The sequence below is a fragment of the Salmo salar genome, chromosome 04 (genome assembly GCF_965601325.2).
Source record: "Salmo salar chromosome 04, fSalSal1, whole genome shotgun sequence".
Classification (NCBI taxonomy): Eukaryota; Metazoa; Chordata; class Actinopteri; order Salmoniformes; family Salmonidae; genus Salmo; species Salmo salar.
The window spans coordinates 2,599,139-2,626,247 of record NC_138294.1 but is presented as its reverse complement, the minus strand read 5'-3'; the positions used below and the strand labels follow the sequence as shown (position 1 = coordinate 2,626,247).

The 27,109-nt window shown below is 46.7% G+C and overlaps 2 protein-coding genes across 4 annotated transcripts in view; one reads left to right on the top strand and one right to left on the bottom strand.

Moving 5' to 3' along the window:
- Positions 1-1,213: 1,213 nt before the first annotated feature.
- On the bottom strand, positions 1,214-10,291 carry LOC123744256 (zinc finger and BTB domain-containing protein 5). Of its 2 annotated transcripts, none has more exons than XM_082973848.1 (5): positions 10,177-10,291; positions 7,643-7,672; positions 7,180-7,362; positions 5,828-6,682; positions 1,214-4,153 (listed from the first exon to the last, which is right to left on the bottom strand). In XM_082973848.1, exons 2-5 carry the CDS (start codon positions 7,667-7,669, stop codon positions 3,014-3,016), a joined length of 2,205 nt encoding a protein of 734 aa, XP_082829974.1. In that variant the 5' UTR covers positions 7,670-7,672; positions 10,177-10,291; the 3' UTR covers positions 1,214-3,013. The 2 variants fall into 2 exon arrangements, with proteins under 2 accessions (XP_082829974.1, XP_082829973.1); XM_082973847.1 differs by having other exon boundaries at positions 9,913-10,290.
- Positions 10,292-10,317: 26 nt separating this feature from the next.
- The window catches only part of LOC123742396 (DNA-directed RNA polymerase I subunit RPA49), a 28,766-nt gene continuing 11,974 nt past the window's right edge, over positions 10,318-27,109 (top strand). For both annotated transcript variants that reach the window (XM_082973850.1, XM_082973849.1), the window contains exons 1-6: positions 10,318-10,450; positions 13,222-13,325; positions 20,458-20,534; positions 21,788-21,873; positions 26,354-26,412; positions 26,648-26,792. In XM_082973850.1, the coding sequence (XP_082829976.1) occupies positions 10,387-10,450; positions 13,222-13,325; positions 20,458-20,534; positions 21,788-21,873; positions 26,354-26,412; positions 26,648-26,792 (535 nt within the window). In that variant the 5' untranslated portion in view covers positions 10,318-10,386. The remainder of the gene's footprint in view (positions 10,451-13,221; positions 13,326-20,457; positions 20,535-21,787; positions 21,874-26,353; positions 26,413-26,647; positions 26,793-27,109) is intronic.

The following is a 27,109-nucleotide window of genomic DNA, read 5'->3' as shown; positions in this document are numbered from 1 at the left end:
TTCGGCTGCGAATCCTCCCCTAGCCAGGTTTCAGCTTCAGGACGCGATCCCCGCCGGTTCGCTCGGACAGTCGCTCCCCTAGCCAGGTTTCAGCTTCAGGACAGTTCTGAACCTCCCCTAGCCAGGTTTCAGCTTCAGGACTGTTCTGAATCTCCCCTAGCCAGGTTTCAGCTTCAGGACTGTTCTGAATCTCCCCTAGCAAGGTTTCAGCTTCAGGACTGTTCTGAATCTCCCTAGCCAGGTTTCAGCGTCAGGACTGTTCTGAATCTCCCCTAGCCAGGTTTCAGCTTCAGGACTGTTCTGAATCTCCCTTGCCAGGTTTCAGCTTCAGGACAGTTCTGAATCTCCCTAGCCAGGTTTCAGCGTCAGGACTGTTCTGAACCTCCCTAGCCAGGTTTCAGCGTCAGGACTGTTCTGAACCTCCCTAGCCAGGTTTCAGCTTCAGAACGGTTCTGAATCTCCCCTAGCCAGGTTTTAGCTTCAGGAGAGTTCTGAATCTCCCCTAGCCAGGTTTCAGCTTCAGGAGAGTTCTGAATCTCCCCTAGCCAGGTTTCAGCTTCAGGACAGTTCTGAATCTCCCTAGCCAGGTTTCAGCTTCAGGACAGTTCTGAATCTCCCCTAGCCAGGTTTCAGCTTCAGGACAGTTCTGAATCTCCCCTAGCCAGGTTTCAGCTTCAGGACAGTTCTGAATCTCCCCTAGCCAGGTTTCAGCTTCAGGACTGTTCTGAATCTCCCCTAGCCAGGTTTCAGCTTCAGGACAGTTCTGAATCTCCCTAGCCAGGTTTCAGCTTCAGGACAGTTCTGAATCTCCCTAGCCAGGTTTCAGCTTCAGGACAGTTCTGAATCTCCCCTAGCCAGGTTTCAGCTTCAGGACAGTTCTGAATCTCCCTAGCCAGGTTTCAGCTTCAGGACAGTTCTGAATCTCCCTAGCCAGGTTTCAGCTTCAGGACAGTTCTGAATCTCCCAAACCAGGTTTCAGCTTCAGGACTGTTCTGAATCTCCCCTAGCCAGGTTTCAGCTTCAGGACTGTTCTGAATCTCCCCTAGCCAGGTTTCAGCTTCAGGACTGTTCTGAATCTCCCCTAGCCAGGTTTCAGCTTCAGGACAGTTCTGAATCTCCCCTAGCCAGGTTTCAGCTTCAGGACAGTTCTGAACCTCCCCTAGCCAGGTTTCAGCTTCAGGACAGTTCTGAACCTCCCCTAGCCAGGTTCAACTTCAGGACAGTTCTGAATCTCCCAAGCCAGGTTTCAGCTTCAGGACAGTTCTGAATCTCCCCTAGCCAGGTTTCAGCTTCAGGACAGTTCTGAATCTCCCAAGCCAGGTTTCAGCTTCAGGACAGTTCTGAATCTCCCAAACCAGGTTTCAGCTTCAGGACAGTTCTGAATCTCCCAAACCAGGTTTCAGCTTCAGGACAGTTCTGAATCTGAAGTCCTGTTTCAGAAACGTTCCGAACAGGGTTCCAATAGGAAAACAACAGGGTTCCATGAGGAAGTTGGGAGTCCACCCCTCCTAAAGAGACTCCATTTTCTAAAGCGATCGCCTCTATCAAACGGTCCTGTTTTGGCTCAGTTGGTAGAACATGGCACTTGTAACATCAGGGTTGTGGGTTGGATTCCCGCTGGGGACACCCATAGTTTCTACACACTACTGTAAGTGTGTGTTTCTAGCTGTGAGGAAATGAACCATTCTATCTAATTAGCATAATAATAATAATAATAATAAAAATAATCCCCATAAAAATCTGTCCGTTTAAGCTACAGATCTGTTGTTTTGTATCAATCCACCACATCCGCCGATGTCGCACTTCTGCATCCTGCAGCGAAAGAGCTCGAGCGGTGTTTGTTTCCCCGAACGGTTTGACCCAACGAGCGTCTTGGGACCCGTCTGAAGTCGGGAAAAGCAGATCTGCCAACTTCTGTCTGGTAGCGTCCCGACAGTTTGGCCTACACACTAATCTGTGGAAAGGTGAGAGACTTACACCAACATATCGGTGTTGTTCTAGGCCTCCCCACTGGCCTCAGAAGACTTGTCTGAAGGTCCTCCCGGTGGAAAAGACAGGGCTTACGCTGTAGAGGGTCAAAGGGCAGTGAGTCTAGAGTCCACTAGACAGAGTACAGGCGATACCGTATAGACCCTTCAAATTCTAAACTGGACCTCAAAGCCAATTCCACTGCTATTTCCCCCACTCTTCCTTTCTAATCAGAGACTGATTTAAACCTGGGAGTTTTTCCTCCATGGTTCGCCTCTAAATCAGAGACTGATTTAAACCTGGGAGTTTTTCCTCCATGGTTCTCCTCTAAATCAGAGACTGATTTAAACCTGGGAGTTTTTCCTCCATGGTTCGCCTCTAAATCAGAGACTGATTTAAACCTGGGAGTTTTTCCTCCATGGTTCTCCTCTAAATCAGAGACTGATTTAAACCTGGGAGTTTTTCTGGACATTATTTTAAAAACTCAACGCTACCTAGAAGTGGTGTTTTAACAAGGAACCAAACGGAACCCATTTGTCCAATAGAAACAGTTGTTTTAGTTGAAAATGTTTAGTTTTTTTTAGCTACAGTGTGTGACTAATGAGTAGACCAGAGGTTCTCCACTACAGCAGTGACTATACGGTCCTCTAACCAGAATTTATGGAGAAAAAAACCCCCAAAACTTCCGGTAAGTTTCCCAGGAATTTTCCCAATCCAACTCGACCCTACCTAGCAGGCCAGCCTACATACAGATCGTAAAGCATGTCGCCGTTCTACCAGCGTAGACAGGTGGTCTTGGGAGTGTTTGTACAGGTTGAAAACGCTTGACTCGTTAGCATTTAGCTAGCATCCACTATGGGAATTCCCTACTACTTTGTTAGCATACCGCTAATTTGGCTAGTTTTTTAAATTTTATTTTTTTTCCCATTAATTCGCAACGCCCGGTAATACCGTTTGGCCTCCGGTACGGCACAACGAAGCTATAAAGGTATTAAAATCTGGATACCGTTTACCCCACCCCCCCTACAGTGATCCCATCTATCCCTTACATCAGTGTGTTGGCCATGTTGCTGTTCTGCCAGCGCAGGCAGGTAGTCTTGGAGTGTTTGTACAGGTGGGACGACTGGCTGAAACGTTTGCCGCACTTGAGGCAGGCGTAAGGTTTCTCCCCGGTGTGAACTCTGATGTGTTTCTTACAGTCAGTCAGAGTGAGGAAAGTCTTACAGCAGATTCTACAAGCGTATTTCCTGGCTCCTTCTACCACCAGGACGTTGTGTTCAGACAGGGCTTTCTTACACTTGGAGAGAACGTCTGCTGAGGCACGGGTCAGCTGGGGGTGGGGGTGGGGGGCGGAGGAGGAGGTGGGTGGGCCTGACTCGTACCCTCCCGATCCGTTCAGAAGCAAGGGTCCCCCTTCCCCAAGACTGGAGGAAGACAGGGCGTCTTGGAGAACGACCCCCGTTCCTCCTCCTCCTTCTCCTCCTCCTCCTCCCATGTTGTCGTTTTTAGGTGCGATGCGGCGATATCCAGGAAAGCCCAGGGAGACCCCTGTAGAGGCGCGGGCCAGGGAGTGCAGGCCCAGGCTGGAGCGCTGGAAGTCCAGAGAGAACGGGTCTGGAAACCCTCCTCCTCCGCCTCCCCTGGGGTTTCCCAGCCCGTCATGCAGGGGACGCAGGAAGAGCGAATCAGCGTCTGTAGAGAATCCACCGAGTCCGTCGCCACCCAGCAGGTGCAGGTGGTTGGCCGACCCGGTACGGAGCATCGAAGAAGAGTTACCGGTCCCAGAGCGTTCCGGGCTCAGCAGGAAGCGATGTGCCGCTGCCATCGCCTCGCCGGTTGTCGTGTTGAGGTCGTCGTCCCCGGCATCGACCCCCGACCCCCCGCTTCCAAACACCTTGGCGCCGAGGAAGCTAGAAATCCTAAAACCAGACTTCCCATCAAGATGGTTACTACAGCCAAAACCAGCACCACTCTCCCTACCAAGACCTCCTTTCAGCAGGAGCTGGGAGCTGGGCTGGAGCAACTGTTGGTCAGAGGAGGAGAGACTACGGTCGCTGCTCTGTGGGCTCAGCTCTACCTTCTCCTCCTCTCCTCTTCCTCCTCCAGGTCCCAGCTGGTCGCTGCCCTGGATGGTGATGTCATCAGCTGGCTCTGGGGAGCTCAGAGGCTCACACTTCACCACCACCTGGAGGAGAGGAGGAGATGAGGAGAAAGAGAGGAGGGGAGAGGAGGAGGAGAGAGAGGAGAAGATAGGAGAAGAGGAGAGCAGGGGAGAGAGGAGGAGAGAGAGGAGGAGAGAAGAGAGAGGAGAAGATAGGAGAAGAGGGGAGAGAGGAGGAGATGAGGAGAGAGAGAAGAAGAGAGAAGGGGAGAAGAGAGAGAGGAGGAGAGGGGAGAGAGGAGAAGGAGAGAGAGGAGAAGATAGGAGAAGAGGAGAGGAGGGGAGAGAGAGGAGAGGGAGGAGAAGAGGAGAGGAGGGGAGCGAGAGGAGAAGAGGAGAGAGAAGGGGAGAAGAGCGAGAGGAGGAGAGAGAAGGAGAGAAGAGCGAGAGGAGGAGAGAGAAGGAGAGGGGAGAAGAGAGAGAGGAAAAGAGATACAGACATGAAGGAGGACAACAGGATATGACCCATTACTTTATCCAAGGTTGGGTTTAAACCCTTTATTTAACCAAGGTAAAGCATGAATTATGGCTAGACCGTTGTTTCATACATAGCTAACTCTTTAAATGGGGAAGTATTCGTCCCAAATGGCACCCTATAACCTGAGCAATGAGCCCTGGACTAAAGTAGTCCACTATTGGGTCCTGGTCAACAGTAGTCCACTATGGGCCCTGGTCAACAGTAGTCCACTATGGGTCCTGGTCAACAGTAGTCCACTATGGGCCCTGGTCAACAGTAGTCCACTATGGTCCCTGGTCAACAGTAGTCCACTATGGGCCCTGGTCAACAGTAGTCCACTATGGGTCCTGGTCAACAGTAGTCCACTATGGGCCCTGGTCAACAGTAGTCCACTATGGGTCCTGGTCAACAGTAGTCCACTATGGGTCCTGGTCAACAATAGTCCACTATGGGTCCTGGTCAACAATAGTCCACTATGGGTCCTGGTCAACAATAGTCCACTATGGGTCCTGGTCAACAATAGTCCACTATGGGTCCTGGTCAACAATAGTCCACTATGGGTCCTGGTCAACAATAGTCCACTATGGGTCCTGGTCAACAATAGTCCACTATGGGTCCTGGTCAACAATAGTCCACTATGGGTCCTGGTCAACAGTAGTCCACTATGGGTCCTGGTCAACAGTAGTCCACTATGGGTCCTGGTCAACAGTAGTCCACTATGGGTCCTGGTCAACAGTAGTCCACTATGGGTCATGGTCAACAGTAGTCCACTATGGGTCATGGTCAACAGTAGTCCACTATGGGTCATGGTCAACAGTAGTCCACTATGGGTCATGGTCAACAGTAGTCCACTATTGGGTCCTGGTCAACAGTAGTCCACTATTGGGTCCTGGTCAACAGTAGTCCACTATGGGGCCTGGTCAACAGTAGTCCACTATGGGGCCTGGTCAACAGTAGTCCACTATGGGGCCTGGTCAACAGTAGTCCACTATGGGGCCTGGTCAACAGTAGTCCACTATGGGGCCTGGTCAACAGTAGTCCACTATGGGGCCTGGTCAACAGTAGTCCACTATGGGGCCTGGTCAACAGTAGTCCACTATGGGGCCTGGTCAACAGTAGTCCACTATGGGGCCTGGTCAACAGTAGTCCACTATGGGGCCTGGTCAACAGTAGTCCACTATGGAGGGAATAAGAGGCCATTTGGGATGCAGATGAAGTATTTCCTGGTAAAATGTCATTACCTGTCCCTGTTGCTCCCGTACTTCCTCCTCTTCCTCCGTTATCTTCACCTCCACCCCATCGCCATGGTGACTCCCTCCATCCAGGGACTCCTTCCCCACACCCTCCTCCTCCACCATCCCTTGCTCCTCCCCTTCGCAGCGTCCGCTGTCCGATTGGCTGGGCATCTGGGAGTCATCCTGGGACACGCCCCCTGCTAGGCCGGTGATCGTCGCGTCCAGTCTGGCCTCCTCCCCCGTCTTGTGGGAGTCGGGGGAGAGTAGTCCCACTTCCTCATCCTCGTGGGGTCCGGAGGGGCGGGGCCTCTGCCTGGACCTGTCCTCAGATAGGCTAAAGCTCAGGGAGGGTTTTCTCTTGTGGAAACGTCGGATGGGGAAGGAAGCTTTATGCTCCACTACACCACTAATGCTAACACCATCGCTACCACCCCTAGCCCCATCTTCCTCCACCCCTCCCAGGGCAGAGCTCACCAGGCTTAGACCCAGCTGCTGCAGCAGGAACGAGCGCTGGAGCCTGGACGTAGCAGCGTTAGCCGCTAGGTTAGCGTTAGCCTCTTGGTTAGCGTTAGCCGCTAGTTTAGCGTTAGCGGCTAACTCGGCGGCTGCCTGCTGCTGCCTGTGTCTCTGCTGTTCTGCGTGGGTGTGTTGGTGCTGGCGGTGTTGTGTGGCCCGGTGGTCTGCCGGCGGGGACATGGGCATGGTGCGGGTGGTCAGGTAGTGCTTACAGGCCTTGACTACGGCGTTCAGGTGGAGGTGAGAGGCAGCTAGCAGCACGTCCATCACGTTGCTCTCTCCTAGCATCAGGGTGGAGGTGTACATCATGTCCACCAGGGCAGCAAACGCCTCCGCTGTCACCACCTGCAGTAACACACACATCATCATCACCCCTGTTAACCTCATCATCCTCATTACCCCTGTTATAAAGTCATCATCATCACCCGTTACAAACTCATCATCCTCATTACCCATGTTATAGACTTGTCATAACTATTAACCCTGTTATAAACTCATCCTCCTCATCACCCCTGTTATAAACTCATCCTCCTCATCACCCCTGTTAACTCATCCTCATCACCCCTGTTGTAGACTCATCCTCCTCATCACCCCGTTATAAACTCATCCTCCTCATCACCCCTGTTATAGACTCATCCTCCTCATCACCCCTGTTATAAACTCATTATAATCATCACCCGTTACAAACTCATCATCCTCATTACCCATGTTATAGACTTGTCATAACTATTAACCCTGTTATAAACATCCTCATCACCCCTGTTAACTCATCATCCTCATCACCCCTGTTATAAACTCATCCTCATCTTAATCATCACCACCTTCATCGTCGTCATCCTCACCTCGCTGTCCAGTTGTATCATGTTCATGCTGGCGTCTCCCTGGGCGACCGTAAACAGGGCTCTGAAGTGAGTGCTGCAAGCCGCCAGCACCGAGCGGTGGGCCTTAAAATGGCGGCTGCCCACCACAATGACACAGTCACACAGCTGGCTGTGAACCCGCTGGTAGTTCAGCTGCTGGAAGACCTGTAATAATAATAATAATAATAATAATAATAATAATAATAATAATATGAATCATGTGTGGCTCAGTCGCTAGCTAGAGCACGGGTCGTGGGTTCGATTCCCGCTGCGGTCACGCGCACATGTAAAATGCATGAATTCATGACAGTAATTCGCTTCAGATAAAAGCGTCTGATAAATGGTATATATTCTTATATTATATTGTTATGAACAATACACTTTATTTGTAGAGCGTTTTTTCCCCCCCATTTACTGACAGAAATCATAAAGCTGTTTGCATTACCTGGTCGAAGTGGCCCGGGAAGTCCATGACCTGCAGGGAAGGAGGAGAGAGGGGGGAGAGAAAGGGAGGGGGGTAGAGAGAGAACGGGAGGGGGGTAGAGAGAGAAAGGGAGGGGGGTAGAGAGAGAAAGGGAGGGGGGTAGAGAGAGAACGGGAGGGGGGTAGAGAGAGAAAGGGAGGGGGGTAGAGAGAGAAAGGGAGGGGGGTAGAGAGAGAAAGGGAGGGGGGTAGAGAGAGAAAGGGAGGGGGGTAGAGAGAACGGGAGGGGGGTAGAGAGAGGGAGGGAGGGGGGTAGAGAGAGGGAGGGGGGTAGAGAGAGAAAGGGAGGGGGGTAGAGAGAGAAAGGGAGGGGGGTAGAGAGAGAAAGGGAGGGGGGTAGAGAGAGAACGGGAGGGGGGAGAGAGAGAAAGGGGAAGGAGGCGAGAGAAGGGGAAGGGAGGAATGGGGGAGAGGAGGGGGGTGAAGGTGGGGAGAGGAGGGGGGTGAAGGTGGGGAGAGGGGGGGTGAAGGTGGGGAGAGGGGGGGGTGAAGGTGGGGAGAGGAGGGGGGTAGAGAGAGAACGGGAGGGGGATAGAGAGAGAAAGGGAGGGGGGTAGAGAGAGAAAGGGAGGGGGGGTAGAGAGAGAAAGGGAGGGGGGTAGAGAGAGAAAGGGAGGGGGGTAGAGAGAGAACGGGAGGGGGGTAGAGAGAGAAAGGGAGGGGGTAGAGAGAGAAAGGGAGGGGGGTAGAGAGAGAAAGGGAGGGGGGTAGAGAGAGAACGGGAGGGGGGTAGAGCGAGAGAGGGGGAAGGGAGGAATGGGGGAGAGGAGGGGGGTGAAGGTGGGGAGAGGAGGGGGGTGAAGGTGGGGAGAGGAGGGGGGTGAAGGTGGGGAGAGGAGGGGGGGGTGAAGGTGGGGAGGGAAGGGGGAGGTGAAGGTGGGGAGAGGAGGGGGGTGAAGGTGGGAGAGGAGGGGGGTGAAGGTGGGGAGAGGGGGGGTGAAGGTGGGGAGAGGGGGGGGGGTGAAGGTGGGGAGAGGAGGGGGGTGAAGGTGAGGAGAGGAGGGGGGTGAAGGTGGGGAGAGGAGGGGGGGGGGGTGAAGGTGGGGAGGGAAGGGGGAGGTGAAGGTGGGGAGAGGAGGGGGGTGAAGGTAGGAGAGGAGGGGGGTGAAGGTGGGGAGAGGAGGGGGGGGGTGAAGATGGGAGAGGAGGGGGGTGAAGGTGGGAGAGGAGGGGGGTGAAGGTGGGAGAGGAGGGGGGTGAAGGTATGGAGGGAACAGGGGGGAGAGGGAGGTGGGGGGAGGGAGGGAACAGGGTTGTAAAAAAAAATCTGTTGTGTAATAAATGTGAGGAAAATTAGGTCCTCTTGAGGTAATCTTCCTGACAAAACCTTTGATTAAAAAGTTAGCTTTAAAATTGACTGTCACTGGAGGGGACATTATAGTAGACTATAGGTTGATGCTTTGAATAATATATTTTGTAGAAGGGCAGTAGCTACACTTGCTATCACAATTAATTAGTTGAATGTATTAACAAATAGATAATAGAAGTCTCGTTGGAAGTTATAGCATAGGCTATTGCACGGTAAGTGAAAGTGAGAACTAGTAACGATATTCAAGAGAATATGTTAAAATGTGTGAAATGAAAGCCAGTATGTGAAGACATTAGTCAAGTACAAGCAAGGAAACTGTTGGGGGGCGGCAAGGAAACTGTTAGCAAGGAAGGGCAGGCTGTTGGCAAGGAAACTGTTGGCAAGGAAACTGTACAGTTTGTTGAGGTCTAGAAGTCTTGTCTAGACAACTAGCTAACTAAATAACTACTGCCATCTGTTAGCCAAGCCCTCGTCGGGCGAATACTATCGTTGCTAACTAGCTAAGCTAACTAACTAACTAGCAAGTCAGCAACTGGATATTTAGTTAGCTAGCTAGTTAGCTACTTGCTAACTTTTGGGAAAGGCTGTGTAATAAAAAATAAAAACCCAGTAAGACAACAGCGATGGCGGTGAAGTAGCTAGCTAGCATGACCCCGTGTGTGACCGACATTTTGTTTAAAATAACAGCCAAGGCCAACAACAAAACATCACCTCATGAAGTAATTTTTCGTTTGGCTACAATGGCTACTGTTATTAATGCTGACTACCTAGCTAGATTTGCTAACGTTAACAGTTGTCAAGTTCCCCCCTAGAAAGCATGCAACATTGATATAACTTGAGGAAACAATGAAAACGTGATGATACTAAAAGGTAAATAAAGCTAAAATTTAGCTAGCTAGCTTGCTAATGTTAGCTACCGGTACCTTGTTTTTGTCGGTGCTACTCCCGGGTCAAGGGTGGACAAACGGGGTTCATCAAGTCCACTAGACCGGACAGAACGAGGACTACCGACGGCTAGACAGTCTTCATGGACCGCTACGGCTACTCCAAATGCTCACAGTCACATACTCAATATACCAATCCCTTGTCCGACTGGTTGAACCCCCCCCAAGGACAGACACAACACCAGCTAAATAGCTAAGACTCCATGTAGCTACTTTAAATGAATCTAAATGTAGTTTTGTTACCAAAGAGGGTCTTCTCCTGGGGGGGCGATGGCTGGAGCTGGATGAGTTTCTCCTCCTCCTACTCCAGACTCTGTAGGTGGCGCTACACTCATATGTCCTCACCGTGTTAACCAGTTGCAGTACCACTCCTCGCCGTAGGACGGCGCTGCAGTTTGCTGGGGGTGAATATCTCTCCGATTGTTTTATATCGGTCCCCGACTGACAACAAACATGGACGTCAACTGCACATTGGTTTGTTGTGAAGAGGAGAGAGAAGACGATAAAGCTGTTATTGGTAAATATACTATTTATGTCACAGGTTAATTATTCATTTTTTTTTTTTAATTACACGATTGCAGTTTAAACGTCCCCCAAGCATTGACAAGACTGAAGTCCACCCTGTTCCGTAGTACACGTGGGTGCTCTCATGGTAGCGCTGTAACGTTAAACGGATACTTCTGGATTTTGTCATTGAAGTCCTTTATCTACTGTCCACAGAGTCAAATTAACTAATGGATAACAGTTTTATGTCTCTGCATACAGTATGAAGGAAGTTCAGCGGTAGTTTCACGACACAATGCTAACTAGCTTAATGACTGGAAGTCTGTGGAATCTACTACCGTGCTAGCAGTTACCATAGACTTCCAGTCATTGCGCTAACGCTAGTTAGCAACTTCCTTCGAACTGCACACAGAGACGCCATTGGCTAAGTTAGTTAGCAAACATTCAATTAACGTTAGCCGGGTAATATTTAATATTTAGTTAACATTATTTTTTTGGTGGGGGGACTAAACGGTAACAAACTATATTGACTTATATTGCACCATCAACCATAGTTAGCCAGCAGAGCCGACCCATTTGCTAACTGCTACGCTCAGGTCAGACAGCATTCCTGTATAGATTAAGACCCAGCAGAGGCTGTGAGAGATATGGCTCGGTAAACATACCTCTTATCCAGGAATGAGTTGTACTCCAAATGTTCTTATAGAGACCCACAGTGGTGTCATCATACCCATAAAACCTAGCGGTTAAACAAGGAAATGATTCCAATCGTTTTTCCAACATTCCCCCCCCCCCCCCATAGGGAATTTTAGAAACACTTTTAAAATGAAGGATGTTGTGTTTTGTGTAGGTTTACCCTGGCGTGACGTTTTGATAACCTTGTCAGTCTCTCTCGGACAAGGTGACTTTTATCAATATATTCAGCTCTATTTACTCTGATTTCTAAAATGCTAATTAGCGCCAAAGTAGACATCATGCAAAACTACAAATCCCAGCATGCTCCTGCGCCTCATCTCAAGCTGACACTTTTGCTAACAGGTATTGTGTCAATGTAAATCTTGCACAAGACGGTTATTAACAGAATTGTAAATTTAGCTAACATTAGATCGTTAATCCAGAGATTCTTAGCTTTGCCTTGATTCGTCAGTCTCGTCCAGATCATCATGGTATTTGAAGTTCTTCATGATAGCCACATGAGCATTTTACATACAGGCAAATATATTGATAAAAGTCACCTTGTCCGAGAGAGATTGACACGGTTATCAAAACGTCACACCAGGGTAAACCTACATGAAACACAGCCCCTTTATTTTAAGTGTTTCTAAAATCCCCAATGGGGGGGAAAAATGAAAGGTGGAAAAAAACGATTGGAACCATTTCCCTGTTTTGACCACTAGGTTTTATGGGTATTATGACTCATACTGTGGTACTCTATAACCCCCAACTGTTACAGTAGAGAAGATTGAACGACTGCTAGTTTTTATGGACAACTGCCGCTTCGTCCCCATGCTATAGGTAGCAGAAGCCACTGCAGCCATTTTTTGGAATGGCAGTGTAAGCCAATCAGCTAATTTGTTGTGCAGCTGTAAAAGCAGTCTGGTCGGATCTGCTGGCGACCATACATTATGTTCCATATATAGTATTCTATTGTTTGATCAGGTGGTGGCACCCTATTTCTATACAGCTAGTGTACGACTTTTGACCATGGTATGTTCACTATATCATTCCCTACCTTTGACCAGGGATAGGGGGGGGGGATAGGTAGCTAACTACTGTTGGTTTCAGCATGATGAATGTTCATTGGGGTGTTGGCGGGATAAAATTGACGTTTGGGGGGGTTAAATGTCCTTAAGGGGAGCAGCAGGGTGGTAGGAAGTCCGGGATAAGGGGGGGGGGGGCAGTCCTTGCGGTCCACGGCAGTGGAGTTGCCGTACCAGGCTGTGATGCAGCCCGACAGCAGGCTCTCGATGGTGCTACTGTAGAACACTGAGAGGGTCCTCGGAGACAGGTTGAATTTCTTCAGCAATCCTGAGGTTGAAGAGTCCCTGTTGTTACTTCACCACGGTGTCCGTGTGGTTTGACTGTTAAAGCTCTTCTGAGATGTGTATCTCGAGGAACTTGACGTTTTTTTTACAGTCTCCAAGGCAACCCAGTTGATGAGGACTTGTTGGGGGGGGGGGGGGGGGGGGCTCAGCCTGGTTCCTTCTGAAGCCCACGTTCAGCTCTTTTTGTTTTGTTTGACGTTGAGGGGAGAGGTTGTTTACCTGGCACCACGCCGTCAGAGTGCCTACCTCTTCCCTGTAGGCCGTCTCGTCGTCGTTGGTGATCCAGGTCTACTACTGTCGTGTCGTCAGCGAACTTGATGGTGGAGTTGGAACAGTTTGAGGCCACGCAGTCGTGGGTGTACAGGGACTTCAAGAGGGGACTGAGGACGCACCCTTGTGGGGCCCCGGTGTTGAGAATCAGTGTAGAGGAGGTAATGTTGCCTACCTTCACCACCTGGAGGGGCGGCCCGTCAGGAAGTCCAGGACCCAGTTGCATAGGGAGGAGTTCAGTTACAGGGCCCTGAGTTTTGTGGTGAGTATAGAGGACACTATGGTATTGAAGGCAGAGCTGTGAGTTTTGTGGTGAGCATAGAGGACACCATGGTATTGAAGGCAGAGCCGTGAGTTTTGTGGTGAGCATAGAGGACACCATGGTATTGAAGGCAGAGCTGTGGTCATTGGAACAGCGTCCTCACATATACGCATTCGTGTCAATCATCAATCCCCTTCTCCTCAACAGTTCAGTTCTCTAACGGCAACCTGAGGAACACAGAGCAGCTGAACTTCAGCTTCTATAAGAACGTGGATGAGACCAACCCTAGGAAGAAGACCAGACGCATGCTGGTGAGACCGTATAGGGTGACGTTGTCCTCCAGAACACTGATCTAGGATCCGTTTTGGATCTATACCCCAAAAAAACACACAGTTGATAAATATTGGACACTTTGGGTAAAACACCATTCCTTCTGTCTGTGTTTTAGGCTACTTCTCTCTAACATGGTCCTTCTGTCTGTGTTTTAGGCTACTTCTCTCTAACATGGTCCTTCTGTCTGTGTTTTAGGCTACTTCTCTCTAACATGGTCCTTCTGTCTGTGTTTTAGGCTACTTCTCTCTAACATGGTCCTTCTGTCTGTGTTTTAGGCTACTTCTCTCTAACATGGTCCTTCTGTCTGTGTTTTAGGCTACTTCTCTCTAACATGGTCCTTCTGTCTGTGTTTTAGGCTACTTCTCTCTAACATGGTCCTTCTGTCTGTGTTTTAGGCTACTTCTCTCTAACATGGTCCTTCTGTCTGTGTTTTAGGCTACTTCTCTCTAACATGGTCCTTCTGTCTGTGTTTTAGGCTACTTCTCTCTAACATGGTCCTTCTGTCTGTGTTTTAGGCTACTTCTCTCTAACATGGTCCTTCTGTCTGTGTTTTAGGCTACTTCTCTCTAACATGGTCCTTCTGTCTGTGTTTTAGGCTACTTCTCTCTAACATGGTCCTTCTGTCTGTGTTTTAGGCTACTTCTCTCTAACATGGTCCTTCTGTCTGTGTTTTAGGCTACTTCTCTCTAACATGGTCCTTCTGTCTGTGTTTTAGGCTACTTCTCTCTAACATGGTCCTTCTGTCTGTGTTTTAGGCTACTTCTCTCTAACATGGTCCTTCTGTCTGTGTTTTAGGCTACTTCTCTCTAACATGGTCCTTCTGTCTGTGTTTTAGGCTACTTCTCTCTAACATGGTCCTTCTGTCTGTGTTTTAGGCTACTTCTCTCTAACATGGTCCTTCTGTCTGTGTTTTAGGCTACTTCTCTCTAACATGGTCCTTCTGTCTGTGTTTTAGGCTACTTCTCTCTAACATGGTCCTTCTGTCTGTGTTTTAGGCTACTTCTCTCTAACATGGTCCTTCTGTCTGTGTTTTAGGCTACTTCTCTCTAACATGGTCCTTCTGTCTGTGTTTTAGGCTACTTCTCTCTAACATGGTCCTTCTGTCTGTGTTTTAGGCTACTTCTCTCTAACATGGTCCTTCTGTCTGTGTTTTAGGCTACTTCTCTCTAACATGGTCCTTCTGTCTGTGTTTTAGGCTACTTCTCTCTAACATGGTCCTTCTGTCTGTGTTTTAGGCTACTTCTCTCTAACATGGTCCTTCTGTCTGTGTTTTAGGCTACTTCTCTCTAACATGGTCCTTCTGTCTGTGTTTTAGGCTACTTCTCTCTAACATGGTCCTTCTGTCTGTGTTTTAGGCTACTTCTCTCTAACATGGTCCTTCTGTCTGTGTTTTAGGCTACTTCTCTCTAACATGGTCCTTCTGTCTGTGTTTTAGGCTACTTCTCTCTAACATGGTCCTTCTGTCTGTGTTTTAGGCTACTTCTCTCTAACATGGTCCTTCTGTCTGTGTTTTAGGCTACTTCTCTCTAACATGGTCCTTCTGTCTGTGTTTTAGGCTACTTCTCTCTAACATGGTCCTTCTGTCTGTGTTTTAGGCTACTTCTCTCTAACATGGTCCTTCTGTCTGTGTTTTAGGCTACTTCTCTCTAACATGGTCCTTCTGTCTGTGTTTTAGGCTACTTCTCTCTAACATGGTCCTTCTGTCTGTGTTTTAGGCTACTTCTCTCTAACATGGTCCTTCTGTCTGTGTTTTAGGCTACTTCTCTCTAACATGGTCCTTCTGTCTGTGTTTTAGGCTACTTCTCTCTAACATGGTCCTTCTGTCTGTGTTTTAGGCTACTTCTCTCTAACATGGTCCTTCTGTCTGTGTTTTAGGCTACTTCTCTCTAACATGGTCCTTCTGTCTGTGTTTTAGGCTACTTCTCTCTAACATGGTCCTTCTGTCTGTGTTTTAGGCTACTTCTCTCTAACATGGTCCTTCTGTCTGTGTTTTAGGCTACTTCTCTCTAACATGGTCCTTCTGTCTGTGTTTTAGGCTACTTCTCTCTAACATGGTCCTTCTGTCTGTGTTTTAGGCTACTTCTCTCTAACATGGTCCTTCTGTCTGTGTTTTAGGCTACTTCTCTCTAACATGGTCCTTCTGTCTGTGTTTTAGGCTACTTCTCTCTAACATGGTCCTTCTGTCTGTGTTTTAGGCTACTTCTCTCTAACATGGTCCTTCTGTCTGTGTTTTAGGCTACTTCTCTCTAACATGGTCCTTCTGTCTGTGTTTTAGGCTACTTCTCTCTAACATGGTCCTTCTGTCTGTGTTTTAGGCTACTTCTCTCTAACATGGTCCTTCTGTCTGTGTTTTAGGCTACTTCTCTCTAACATGGTCCTTCTGTCTGTGTTTTAGGCTACTTCTCTCTAACATGGTCCTTCTGTCTGTGTTTTAGGCTACTTCTCTCTAACATGGTCCTTCTGTCTGTGTTTTAGGCTACTTCTCTCTAACATGGTCCTTCTGTCTGTGTTTTAGGCTACTTCTCTCTAACATGGTCCTTCTGTCTGTGTTTTAGGCTACTTCTCTCTAACATGGTCCTTCTGTCTGTGTTTTAGGCTACTTCTCTCTAACATGGTCCTTCTGTCTGTGTTTTAGGCTACTTCTCTCTAACATGGTCCTTCTGTCTGTGTTTTAGGCTACTTCTCTCTAACATGGTCCTTCTGTCTGTGTTTTAGGCTACTTCTCTCTAACATGGTCCTTCTGTCTGTGTTTTAGGCTACTTCTCTCTAACATGGTCCTTCTGTCTGTGTTTTAGGCTACTTCTCTCTAACATGGTCCTTCTGTCTGTGTTTTAGGCTACTTCTCTCTAACATGGTCCTTCTGTCTGTGTTTTAGGCTACTTCTCTCTAACATGGTCCTTCTGTCTGTGTTTTAGGCTACTTCTCTCTAACATGGTCCTTCTGTCTGTGTTTTAGGCTACTTCTCTCTAACATGGTCCTTCTGTCTGTGTTTTAGGCTACTTCTCTCTAACATGGTCCTTCTGTCTGTGTTTTAGGCTACTTCTCTCTAACATGGTCCTTCTGTCTGTGTTTTAGGCTACTTCTCTCTAACATGGTCCTTCTGTCTGTGTTTTAGGCTACTTCTCTCTAACATGGTCCTTCTGTCTGTGTTTTAGGCTACTTCTCTCTAACATGGTCCTTCTGTCTGTGTTTTAGGCTACTTCTCTCTAACATGGTCCTTCTGTCTGTGTTTTAGGCTACTTCTCTCTAACATGGTCCTTCTGTCTGTGTTTTAGGCTACTTCTCTCTAACATGGTCCTTCTGTCTGTGTTTTAGGCTACTTCTCTCTAACATGGTCCTTCTGTCTGTGTTTTAGGCTACTTCTCTCTAACATGGTCCTTCTGTCTGTGTTTTAGGCTACTTCTCTCTAACATGGTCCTTCTGTCTGTGTTTTAGGCTACTTCTCTCTAACATGGTCCTTCTGTCTGTGTTTTAGGCTACTTCTCTCTAACATGGTCCTTCTGTCTGTGTTTTAGGCTACTTCTCTCTAACATGGTCCTTCTGTCTGTGTTTTAGGCTACTTCTCTCTAACATGGTCCTTCTGTCTGTGTTTTAGGCTACTTCTCTCTAACATGGTCCTTCTGTCTGTGTTTTAGGCTACTTCTCTCTAACATGGTCCTTCTGTCTGTGTTTTAGGCTACTTCTCTCTAACATGGTCCTTCTGTCTGTGTTTTAGGCTACTTCTCTCTAACATGGTCCTTCTGTCTGTGTTTTAGGCTACTTCTCTCTAACATGGTCCTTCTGTCTGTGTTTTAGGCTACTTCTCTCTAACATGGTCCTTCTGTCTGTGTTTTAGGCTACTTCTCTCTAACATGGTCCTTCTGTCTGTGTTTTAGGCTACTTCTCTCTAACATGGTCCTTCTGTCTGTGTTTTAGGCTACTTCTCTCTAACATGGTCCTTCTGTCTGTGTTTTAGGCTACTTCTCTCTAACATGGTCCTTCTGTCTGTGTTTTAGGCTACTTCTCTCTAACATGGTCCTTCTGTCTGTGTTTTAGGCTACTTCTCTCTAACATGGTCCTTCTGTCTGTGTTTTAGGCTACTTCTCTCTAACATGGTCCTTCTGTCTGTGTTTTAGGCTACTTCTCTCTAACATGGTCCTTCTGTCTGTGTTTTAGGCTACTTCTCTCTAACATGGTCCTTCTGTCTGTGTTTTAGGCTACTTCTCTCTAACATGGTCCTTCTGTCTGTGTTTTAGGCTACTTCTCTCTAACATGGTCCTTCTGTCTGTGTTTTAGGCTACTTCTCTCTAACATGGTCCTTCTGTCTGTGTTTTAGGCTACTTCTCTCTAACATGGTCCTTCTGTCTGTGTTTTAGGCTACTTCTCTCTAACATGGTCCTTCTGTCTGTGTTTTAGGCTACTTCTCTCTAACATGGTCCTTCTGTCTGTGTTTTAGGCTACTTCTCTCTAACATGGTCCTTCTGTCTGTGTTTTAGGCTACTTCTCTCTAACATGGTCCTTCTGTCTGTGTTTTAGGCTACTTCTCTCTAACATGGTCCTTCTGTCTGTGTTTTAGGCTACTTCTCTCTAACATGGTCCTTCTGTCTGTGTTTTAGGCTACTTCTCTCTAACATGGTCCTTCTGTCTGTGTTTTAGGCTACTTCTCTCTAACATGGTCCTTCTGTCTGTGTTTTAGGCTACTTCTCTCTAACATGGTCCTTCTGTCTGTGTTTTAGGCTACTTCTCTCTAACATGGTCCTTCTGTCTGTGTTTTAGGCTACTTCTCTCTAACATGGTCCTTCTGTCTGTGTTTTAGGCTACTTCTCTCTAACATGGTCCTTCTGTCTGTGTTTTAGGCTACTTCTCTCTAACATGGTCCTTCTGTCTGTGTTTTAGGCTACTTCTCTCTAACATGGTCCTTCTGTCTGTGTTTTAGGCTACTTCTCTCTAACATGGTCTTCTTCTGTCTGTGTTTTAGGCTACTTCTCTCTAACATGGTCCTTCTGTCTGTGTTTTAGGCTACTTCTCTCTAACATGGTCCTTCTGTCTGTGTTTTAGGCTACTTCTCTCTAACATGGTCCTTCTGTCTGTGTTTTAGGCTACTTCTCTCTAACATGGTCCTTCTGTCTGTGTTTTAGGCTACTTCTCTCTAACATGGTCCTTCTGTCTGTGTTTTAGGCTACTTCTCTCTAACATGGTCCTTCTGTCTGTGTTTTAGGCTACTTCTCTCTAACATGTCTTCTTCTGTGTTTTAGGCTACTTCTCTCTAACATGGTCCTTCTGTCTGTGTTTTAGGCTACTTCTCTCTAACATGGTCCTTCTGTCTGTGTTTTAGGCTACTTCTCTCTAACATGGTCCTTCTGTCTGTGTTTTAGGCTACTTCTCTCTAACATGGTCCTTCTGTCTGTGTTTTAGGCTACTTCTCTCTAACATGGTCCTTCTGTCTGTGTTTTAGGCTACTTCTCTCTAACATGGTCCTTCTGTCTGTGTTTTAGGCTACTTCTCTCTAACATGGTCCTTCTGTCTGTGTTTTAGGCTACTTCTCTCTAACATGGTCCTTCTGTCTGTGTTTTAGGCTACTTCTCTCTAACATGGTCCTTCTGTCTGTGTTTTAGGCTACTTCTCTCTAACATGGTCCTTCTGTCTGTGTTTTAGGCTACTTCTCTCTAACATGGTCCTTCTGTCTGTGTTTTAGGCTACTTCTCTCTAACATGGTCCTTCTGTCTGTGTTTTAGGCTACTTCTCTCTAACATGGTCCTTCTGTCTGTGTTTTAGGCTACTTCTCTCTAACATGGTCCTTCTGTCTGTGTTTTAGGCTACTTCTCTCTAACATGGTCCTTCTGTCTGTGTTTTAGGCTACTTCTCTCTAACATGGTCCTTCTGTCTGTGTTTTAGGCTACTTCTCTCTAACATGGTCCTTCTGTCTGTGTTTTAGGCTACTTCTCTCTAACATGGTCCTTCTGTCTGTGTTTTAGGCTACTTCTCTCTAACATGGTCCTTCTGTCTGTGTTTTAGGCTACTTCTCTCTAACATGGTCCTTCTGTCTGTGTTTTAGGCTACTTCTCTCTAACATGGTCCTTCTGTCTGTGTTTTAGGCTACTTCTCTCTAACATGGTCTTCTGTCTGTGTTTTAGGCTACTTCTCTCTAACATGGTCCTTCTGTCTGTGTTTTAGGCTACTTCTCTCTAACATGGTCCTTCTGTCTGTGTTTTAGGCTACTTCTCTCTAACATGGTCCTTCTGTCTGTGTTTTAGGCTACTTCTCTCTAACATGGTCCTTCTGTCTGTGTTTTAGGCTACTTCTCTCTAACATGGTCCTTCTGTCTGTGTTTTAGGCTACTTCTCTCTAACATGGTCCTTCTGTCTGTGTTTTAGGCTACTTCTCTCTAACATGGTCCTTCTGTCTGTGTTTTAGGCTACTTCTCTCTAACATGGTCCTTCTGTCTGTGTTTTAGGCTACTTCTCTCTAACATGGTCCTTCTGTCTGTGTTTTAGGCTACTTCTCTCTAACATGGTCCTTCTGTCTGTGTTTTAGGCTACTTCTCTCTAACATGGTCCTTCTGTCTGTGTTTTAGGCTACTTCTCTCTAACATGGTCCTTCTGTCTGTGTTTTAGGCTACTTCTCTCTAACATGGTCCTTCTGTCTGTGTTTTAGGCTACTTCTCTCTAACATGGTCCTTCTGTCTGTGTTTTAGGCTACTTCTCTCTAACATGGTCCTTCTGTCTGTGTTTTAGGCTACTTCTCTCTAACATGGTCTTCTGTCTGTGTTTTAGGCTACTTCTCTCTAACATGGTCCTCTTCTGTCTGTGTTTTAGGCTACTTCTCTCTAACATGGTCCTTCTGTCTGTGTTTTAGGCTACTTCTCTCTAACATGGTCTTCTTTCTGTGTTTTAGGCTACTTCTCTCTAACATGGTCCTTCTGTCTGTGTTTTAGGCTACTTCTCTCTAACATGGTCCTTCTGTCTGTGTTTTAGGCTACTTCTCTCTAACATGGTCCTTCTTTCTGTGTTTTAGGCTACTTCTCTCTAACATGGTCCTTCTGTCTGTGTTTTAGGCTACTTCTCTCTAACATGGTCCTTCTGTCTGTGTTTTAGGCTACTTCTCTCTAACATGGTCTTCTTTCTGTGTCAGGTTGCAGAATCACAAAGACTCTCCTATGTTGGGAATAACTTTGGAACAGAATCCCTAAAATGCAACAACCTTTGCAAGTAAGTTTTTGTTTACAAAGTATTATGTCCTCAGCTGTTTACCAAAACAGTGGCAGGGTGGCCATGTGTTATTATGTCCTCAGCTGTTTACCAAAACAGTGGCAGGGTGGCCATGTGTTATTATGTCCTCAGCTGTTTACCAAAACAGCGGCAGGGTGGCAATGTGTTATTATGTTCCAGGTATTATATCCTCAGCTGTGTTATTATATTCCAGGTATTATATCCTCAGCTGTGTTATTATATTCCAGGTATTATATCCTCAGCTGTGTTATTATATTCCAGGTATTATATCCTCAGTTGTGTTATTATATTCCAGGTATTATATCCTCAGCTGTGTTATTATATTCCAGGTATTATATCCTCAGTTGTGTTATTATACATTATATCCTCAGCTGTGTGATTATATTCCAGGTATTATACCCTCAGCTGTGTGATTATATTCCAGGTATTATATCCTCAGTTGTGTTATTATATCCTCAGCTGTGTTATTATATCCTCAGCTGTGTGATTATATTCCAGCTGTGTTATTATATTCCAGGTATTATAACCTCAGCTGTGTGATTATATTCCAGGTATTATAACCTCAGCTGTGTTATTATATTCCAGGTATTATATCCTCAGCTGTGTTATTATATTCCAGGTATTATATCCTCAGCTGTGTTATTATATTCCAGGTATTATATCCTCAGCTGTGTTGTTATATTCCAGCTGTGTTATTATATTCCAGGTATTATATCCTCAGCTGTGTTATTATATTCCAGGTATTATATCCTCAGCTGTGTTATTATATTCCAGGTATTATATCCTCAGCTGTGTTGTTATATTCCAGCTGTGTTATTATATTCCAGGTATTATATCCTCAGCTGTGTTATTATATTCCAGGTATTATATCCTCAGCTGTGTTATTATATTCCAGGTATTATATCCTCAGCTGTGTTATTATATTCCAGGTATTATATCCTCAGCTGTCTTATTATATTCCAGGTATTATACCCTCAGCTGTGTTATTATATTCCAGGTATTATATTCCAGCTGTGTTATTATATTCCAGCTGTGTTATTATATTCCAGCTGTGTTATTATATTCCAGCTGTGTTATTATATTCCAGGTATTATACCCTCAGCTGTGTTATTATATTCCAGGTGTGTTATTATATTCCAGGTGTGTTATTATATCCTCAGCTGTGTTATTATATTCCAGGTATTATACCCTCAGCTGTGTTATTATATTCCAGCTGTGTTATTATATTCCAGGTATTATGTGGGTGTGCTGAACAAGGAGACCATGAAGATGGAGGTGCACAGAGCTCAACTCTTCAACATGCAGCCGGTCATCCCAGGTACAGATAAACCCTTCAGCATGGGGTCAATGTAAACCTTCTACCTACAGTCCATCATCCCAGGTACAGATAAACCCTTCAGCATGGGGTCAATGTAAACCTTCTACCTGCAGTCCATCATCCCAGGTACAGATAAACCCTTCAGCATGGGGTCAATGTAAACCTTCTACCTACAGTCCATCATCCCAGGTACAGATAAACCCTTCAGCATGGGGTCAATGTAAACCTTCTACCTACAGTCCATCATCCCAGGTACAGATAAACCCTTCAGCATGGGGTCAATGTAAACCTTCTACCTACAGTCCATCATCCCAGGTACAGATAAACCCTTCAGCATGGGGTCAATGTAAACGGTCTACCTGCAGTCCATCATCCCAGGTACAGATAAACCCTTCAGCATGGGGTCAATGTAAACCTTCTACCTACAGTCCATCATCCCAGGTACAGATAAACCCTTCAGCATGGGGTCAATGTAAACCTTCTACCTGCAGTCCATCATCCCAGGTACAGATAAACCCTTCAGCATGGGGTCAATGTAAACCTTCTACCTACAGTCCATCATCCCAGGTACAGATAAACCCTTCAGCATGGGGTCAATGTAAACCTTCTACCTGCAGTCCATCATCCCAGGTACAGATAAACCCTTCAGCATGGGGTCAATGTAAACCTTCTACCTGCAGTCCATCATCCCAGGTACAGATAAACCCTTCAGCATGGGGTCAATGTAAACCTTCTACCTGCAGTCCATCATCCCAGGTACAGATAACCCCTTCAGCATGGGGTCAATGTAAACGGTCTACCTGCAGTCCATCATCCCAGGTACAGATAAACCCTTCAGCATGGGGTCAATGTAAACCTTCTACCTACAGTCCATCATCCCAGGTACAGATAAACCCTTCAGCATGGGGTCAATGTAAACCTTCTACCTACAGTCCATCATCCCAGGTACAGATAAACCCTTCAGCATGGGGTCAATGTAAACCTTCTACCTACAGTCCATCATCCCAGGTACAGATAAACCCTTCAGCATGGGGTCAATGTAAACCTTCTACCTGCAGTCCATCATCCCAGGTACAGATAAACCCTTCAGCATGGGGTCAATGTAAACCTTCTACCTACAGTCCATCATCCCAGGTACAGATAAACCCTTCAGCATGGGGTCAATGTAAACCTTCTACCTGCAGTCCATCATCCCAGGTACAGATAAACCCTTCAGCATGGGGTCAATGTAAACCTTCTACCTACAGTCCATCATCCCAGGTACAGATAAACCCTTCAGCATGGGGTCAATGTAAACCTTCTACCTACAGTCCATCATCCCAGGTACAGATAAACCCTTCAGCATGGGGTCAATGTAAACCTTCTACCTACAGTCCATCATCCCAGGTACAGATAAACCCTTCAGCATGGGGTCAATGTAAACCTTCTACCTACAGTCCATCATCCCAGGTACAGATAAACCCTTCAGCATGGGGTCAATGTAAACCTTCTACCTACAGTCCATCATCCCAGGTACAGATAAACCCTTCAGCATGGGGTCAATGTAAACCTTCTACCTGCAGTCCATCATCCCAGGTACAGATAAACCCTTCAGCATGGGGTCAATGTAAACCTTCTACCTACAGTCCATCATCCCAGGTACAGATAAACCCTTCAGCATGGGGTCAATGTAAACCTTCTACCTGCAGTCCATCATCCCAGGTACAGATAAACCCTTCAGCATGGGGTCAATGTAAACCTTCTACCTACAGTCCATCATCCCAGGTACAGATAAACCCTTCAGCATGGGGTCAATGTAAACCTTCTACCTGCTACACCAGAAACCAAATTTGATTTGTTATAATTTAAATTCAGAAGATAGAATGGGTCAGCCGTCGAGAATTGAACCTCTGCGACTCTTGACCTTTGGACGCTGCCATTGGACGCTGCCATTGGACGTGACGCGGGAGAGTAGAGCAGCTCTCGTTGATAATCAAAGGAAACGTTCCCTCGATGGCCGACGGCTGTAGTGTAGCAGGGTGGTAAGGATACGGGAGGACTACTCTCCACAAGGCATCAGCCCAGTCCCAAATCAACCACTAAGCCATACACACTGGTAGAGATCTGAGAGGATTTACCAGCCCTCTGATTGGCTAGGTGGAGCTTTCACCATATTACCTATAACTGGCCTTTCGATGGGGTCAATCAGGTGAGTTTTCCCCGGGACGACAACAGTGTGTACTGAGGGACTGGAGTTGGGCTGTTGGGGGGGACTGGAGTTGGGCTGTTGGGGGGGACTGGAGTTGGGCTGTTGGGGGGGACTGGAGTTGGGCTGTTGGGGGGGACTGGAGTTGGGCGTGCTGGAGGACTGGAGTTGGGCTGTTGGAGGTACTGGAGGACTGGAGTTGAGCAACACTGACCTATACCAATCAAATCTCAGATCTCCACAAGGACCTAGAGGTTGATTGGGTCATCAACTTCTTGTTTTTTAAAACAGGCTGGATGAATGTCTGTACAAAATCAAATCAAATGTGTATTTTTGTCACATGCGCCCAATACGACCGGTGTAGCGAGACCTTAACGTCAAATGCTGACTGACGAGCCCCTAACCAACCAGGGGAGTCGTCTACAGAGATAATAACATGTCTGTTTCCCAGGGGAGACGTCTACAGAGATAATAACATGTCTGTTTCCCAGGGGAGTCGTCTACAGAGATAATAACATGTCTGTTTCCCAGGGGAGACGTCTACAGAGATAATAACATGTCTGTTTCCCAGGGGAGTCGTCTACAGAGATAATAACATGTCTGTTTCCCAGGGGAGTCGTCTACAGAGATAATAACATGTTGTCTGTTTCCCAGGGGAGTCGTCTACAGAGATAATAACATGTTGTCTGTTTCCCAGGGGAGTCGTCTACAGAGATAATAACATGTCTGTTTCCCAGGGGAGTCGTCTACAGAGATAATAACATGTCTGTTTCCCAGGGGAGTCGTCTACAGAGATAATAACATGTCTGTTTCCCAGGGGAGTCGTCTACAGAGATAATAACATGTCTGTTTCCCAGGGGAGTCGTCTACAGAGATGATAACATGTCTGTTTCCCAGGGGAGTCGTCTACAGAGATAATAACATGTCTGTTTCCCAGGGGAGTCGTCTACAGAGATTATAACATGTTGTCTGTTTCCCAGGGGAGACGTCTACAGAGATAATAACATGTTGTCTGTTTCCCAGGGGAGACGTCTACAGAGATAATAACATGTTGTCTGTTTCCCAGGGGAGTCGTCTACAGAGATAATAACATGTTGTCTGTTTCCCAGGGGAGACGTCTACAGAGATAATAACATGTCTGTTTCCCAGGGGAGTCGTCTACAGAGATAATAACATGTTGTCTGTTTCCCAGGGGAGACGTCTACAGAGATAATAACATGTCTGTTTCCCAGGGGAGACGTCTACAGAGATAATAACATGTTGTCTGTTTCCCAGGGGAGACGTCTACAGAGATAATAACATGTCTGTTTCCCAGGGGAGTCGTCTACAGAGATAATAACATGTTGTCTGTTTCCCAGGGGAGACGTCTACAGAGATAATAACATGTTGTCTGTTTCCCAGGGGAGTCGTCGACAGAGATAATAACATGTCTGTTTCCCAGGGGAGTCGTCGACAGAGATAATAACATGTCTGTTTCCCAGGGGAGTCGTCTACAGAGATAATAACATGTCTGTTTCCCCAGGGGAGTCGTCTACAGAGATAATAACATGTCTGTTTCCCAGGGGAGTCTTCGACAGAGATAATAACATGTCTGTTTCCCAGGGGAGTCTTCGACAGAGATAATAACATGTCTGTTTCCCAGGGGAGACGTCGACAGAGATAATAACATGTCTGTTTCCCAGGGGAGTCGTCTACAGAGATAATAACATGTTGTCTGTTTCCCAGGGGAGTCGTCTACAGAGATAATAACATGTTGTCTGTTTCCCAGGGGAGTCGTCTACAGAGATAATAACATGTTGTCTGTTTCCCAGGGGAGTCGTCTACAGAGATAATAACATGTTGTCTGTTTCCCAGGGGAGTCGTCGACAGAGATAATAACATGTCTGTTTCCCAGGGGAGTCGTCTACAGAGATAATAACATGTCTGTTTCCCAGGGGAGACGTCTACAGAGATAATAACATGTCTGTTTCCCCAGGGGAGACGTCTACAGAGATAATAACATGTCTGTTTCCCAGGGGAGTCGTCTACAGAGATAATAACATGTCTGTTTCCCAGGGGAGTCGTCTACAGAGATAATAACATGTCTGTTTCCCAGGGGAGACGTCTACAGAGATAATAACATGTCTGTTTCCCAGGGGAGTCGTCTACAGAGATAATAACATGTCTGTTTCCCAGGGGAGTCGTCGACAGAGATAATAACATGTCTGTTTCCCAGGGAGACGTCTACAGAGATAATAACATGTCTGTTTCCCAGGGGAGTCGTCTACAGAGATAATAACATGTCTGTTTCCCCAGGGGAGTCGTCGACAGAGAATGACGCGTCCCAGAACACAGATCTAACATACAGGGAAAAGGTACCTTCATTAATTTCTGTTAAAAATAGAACCTGGAGCGTTCTAGAGTTGTATCAGCCTTGAACATCTCCCCTCCTCTTTAGTCTCTAGTCCAGGGATTAGAGTTTCCCCCCAATACTTCCTGTCAGGTTTAACACGTTTTTAGTGTCGTTGTTTTACTAAATCCACTGCTGGGCTACATTTATAATCTGCATTTGATCACATCATCAGAATGAATAAGTAATCCCTCCCCCAGGTGGACTCTCTGATCGAGGCGTTTGGGACCAACAAGCAGAAGAGAGCTCTGACTTCCAGGAGGCTGAACCAGGTGGGCAGTGAGACCCTGCAGAGCGCTGTAGCAAAGGCTGCCCACTCCGTCATAGACCAGAAGGGTCTGGAAGGTAACACACACCTGTATACCTACCCCCACACACACATGTATACCTACCCACACACACACACTCCTACAGTACATTTGGGAAGTATTCAGACCCCTTCCCTTTTTACACATTTTTTAAATCCTCAAATCGACACACAATACCCCATAATGACATCACAATACCCCATAATGACATCACAATACCCCATAATGACCTCACAATACCCCATAATGACATCACAATACCCCATAATGACATCACAATACCCCATAATGACCTCATAATACCCCATAATGACAAAGCGAAAACAGGTTTAGAAATGTTTGCATATTTATTAA

Bases quoted from the DNA above. Each gene is read 5' to 3' on its own strand.
- LOC123744256 (XM_082973848.1), bottom strand. From the start codon at position 7,669: ATGGACTTCCCGGGCCACTTCGACCAG. The intron at 7,363-7,642 runs GTAATGCAAACA...TTATTATTACAG, and splicing joins TCCCGGGCCACTTCGACCAG to GTCTTCCAGCAGCTGAACTA. The intron at 6,683-7,179 runs GTGAGGATGACG...GTGTTACTGCAG, and splicing joins TGATACAACTGGACAGCGAG to GTGGTGACAGCGGAGGCGTT.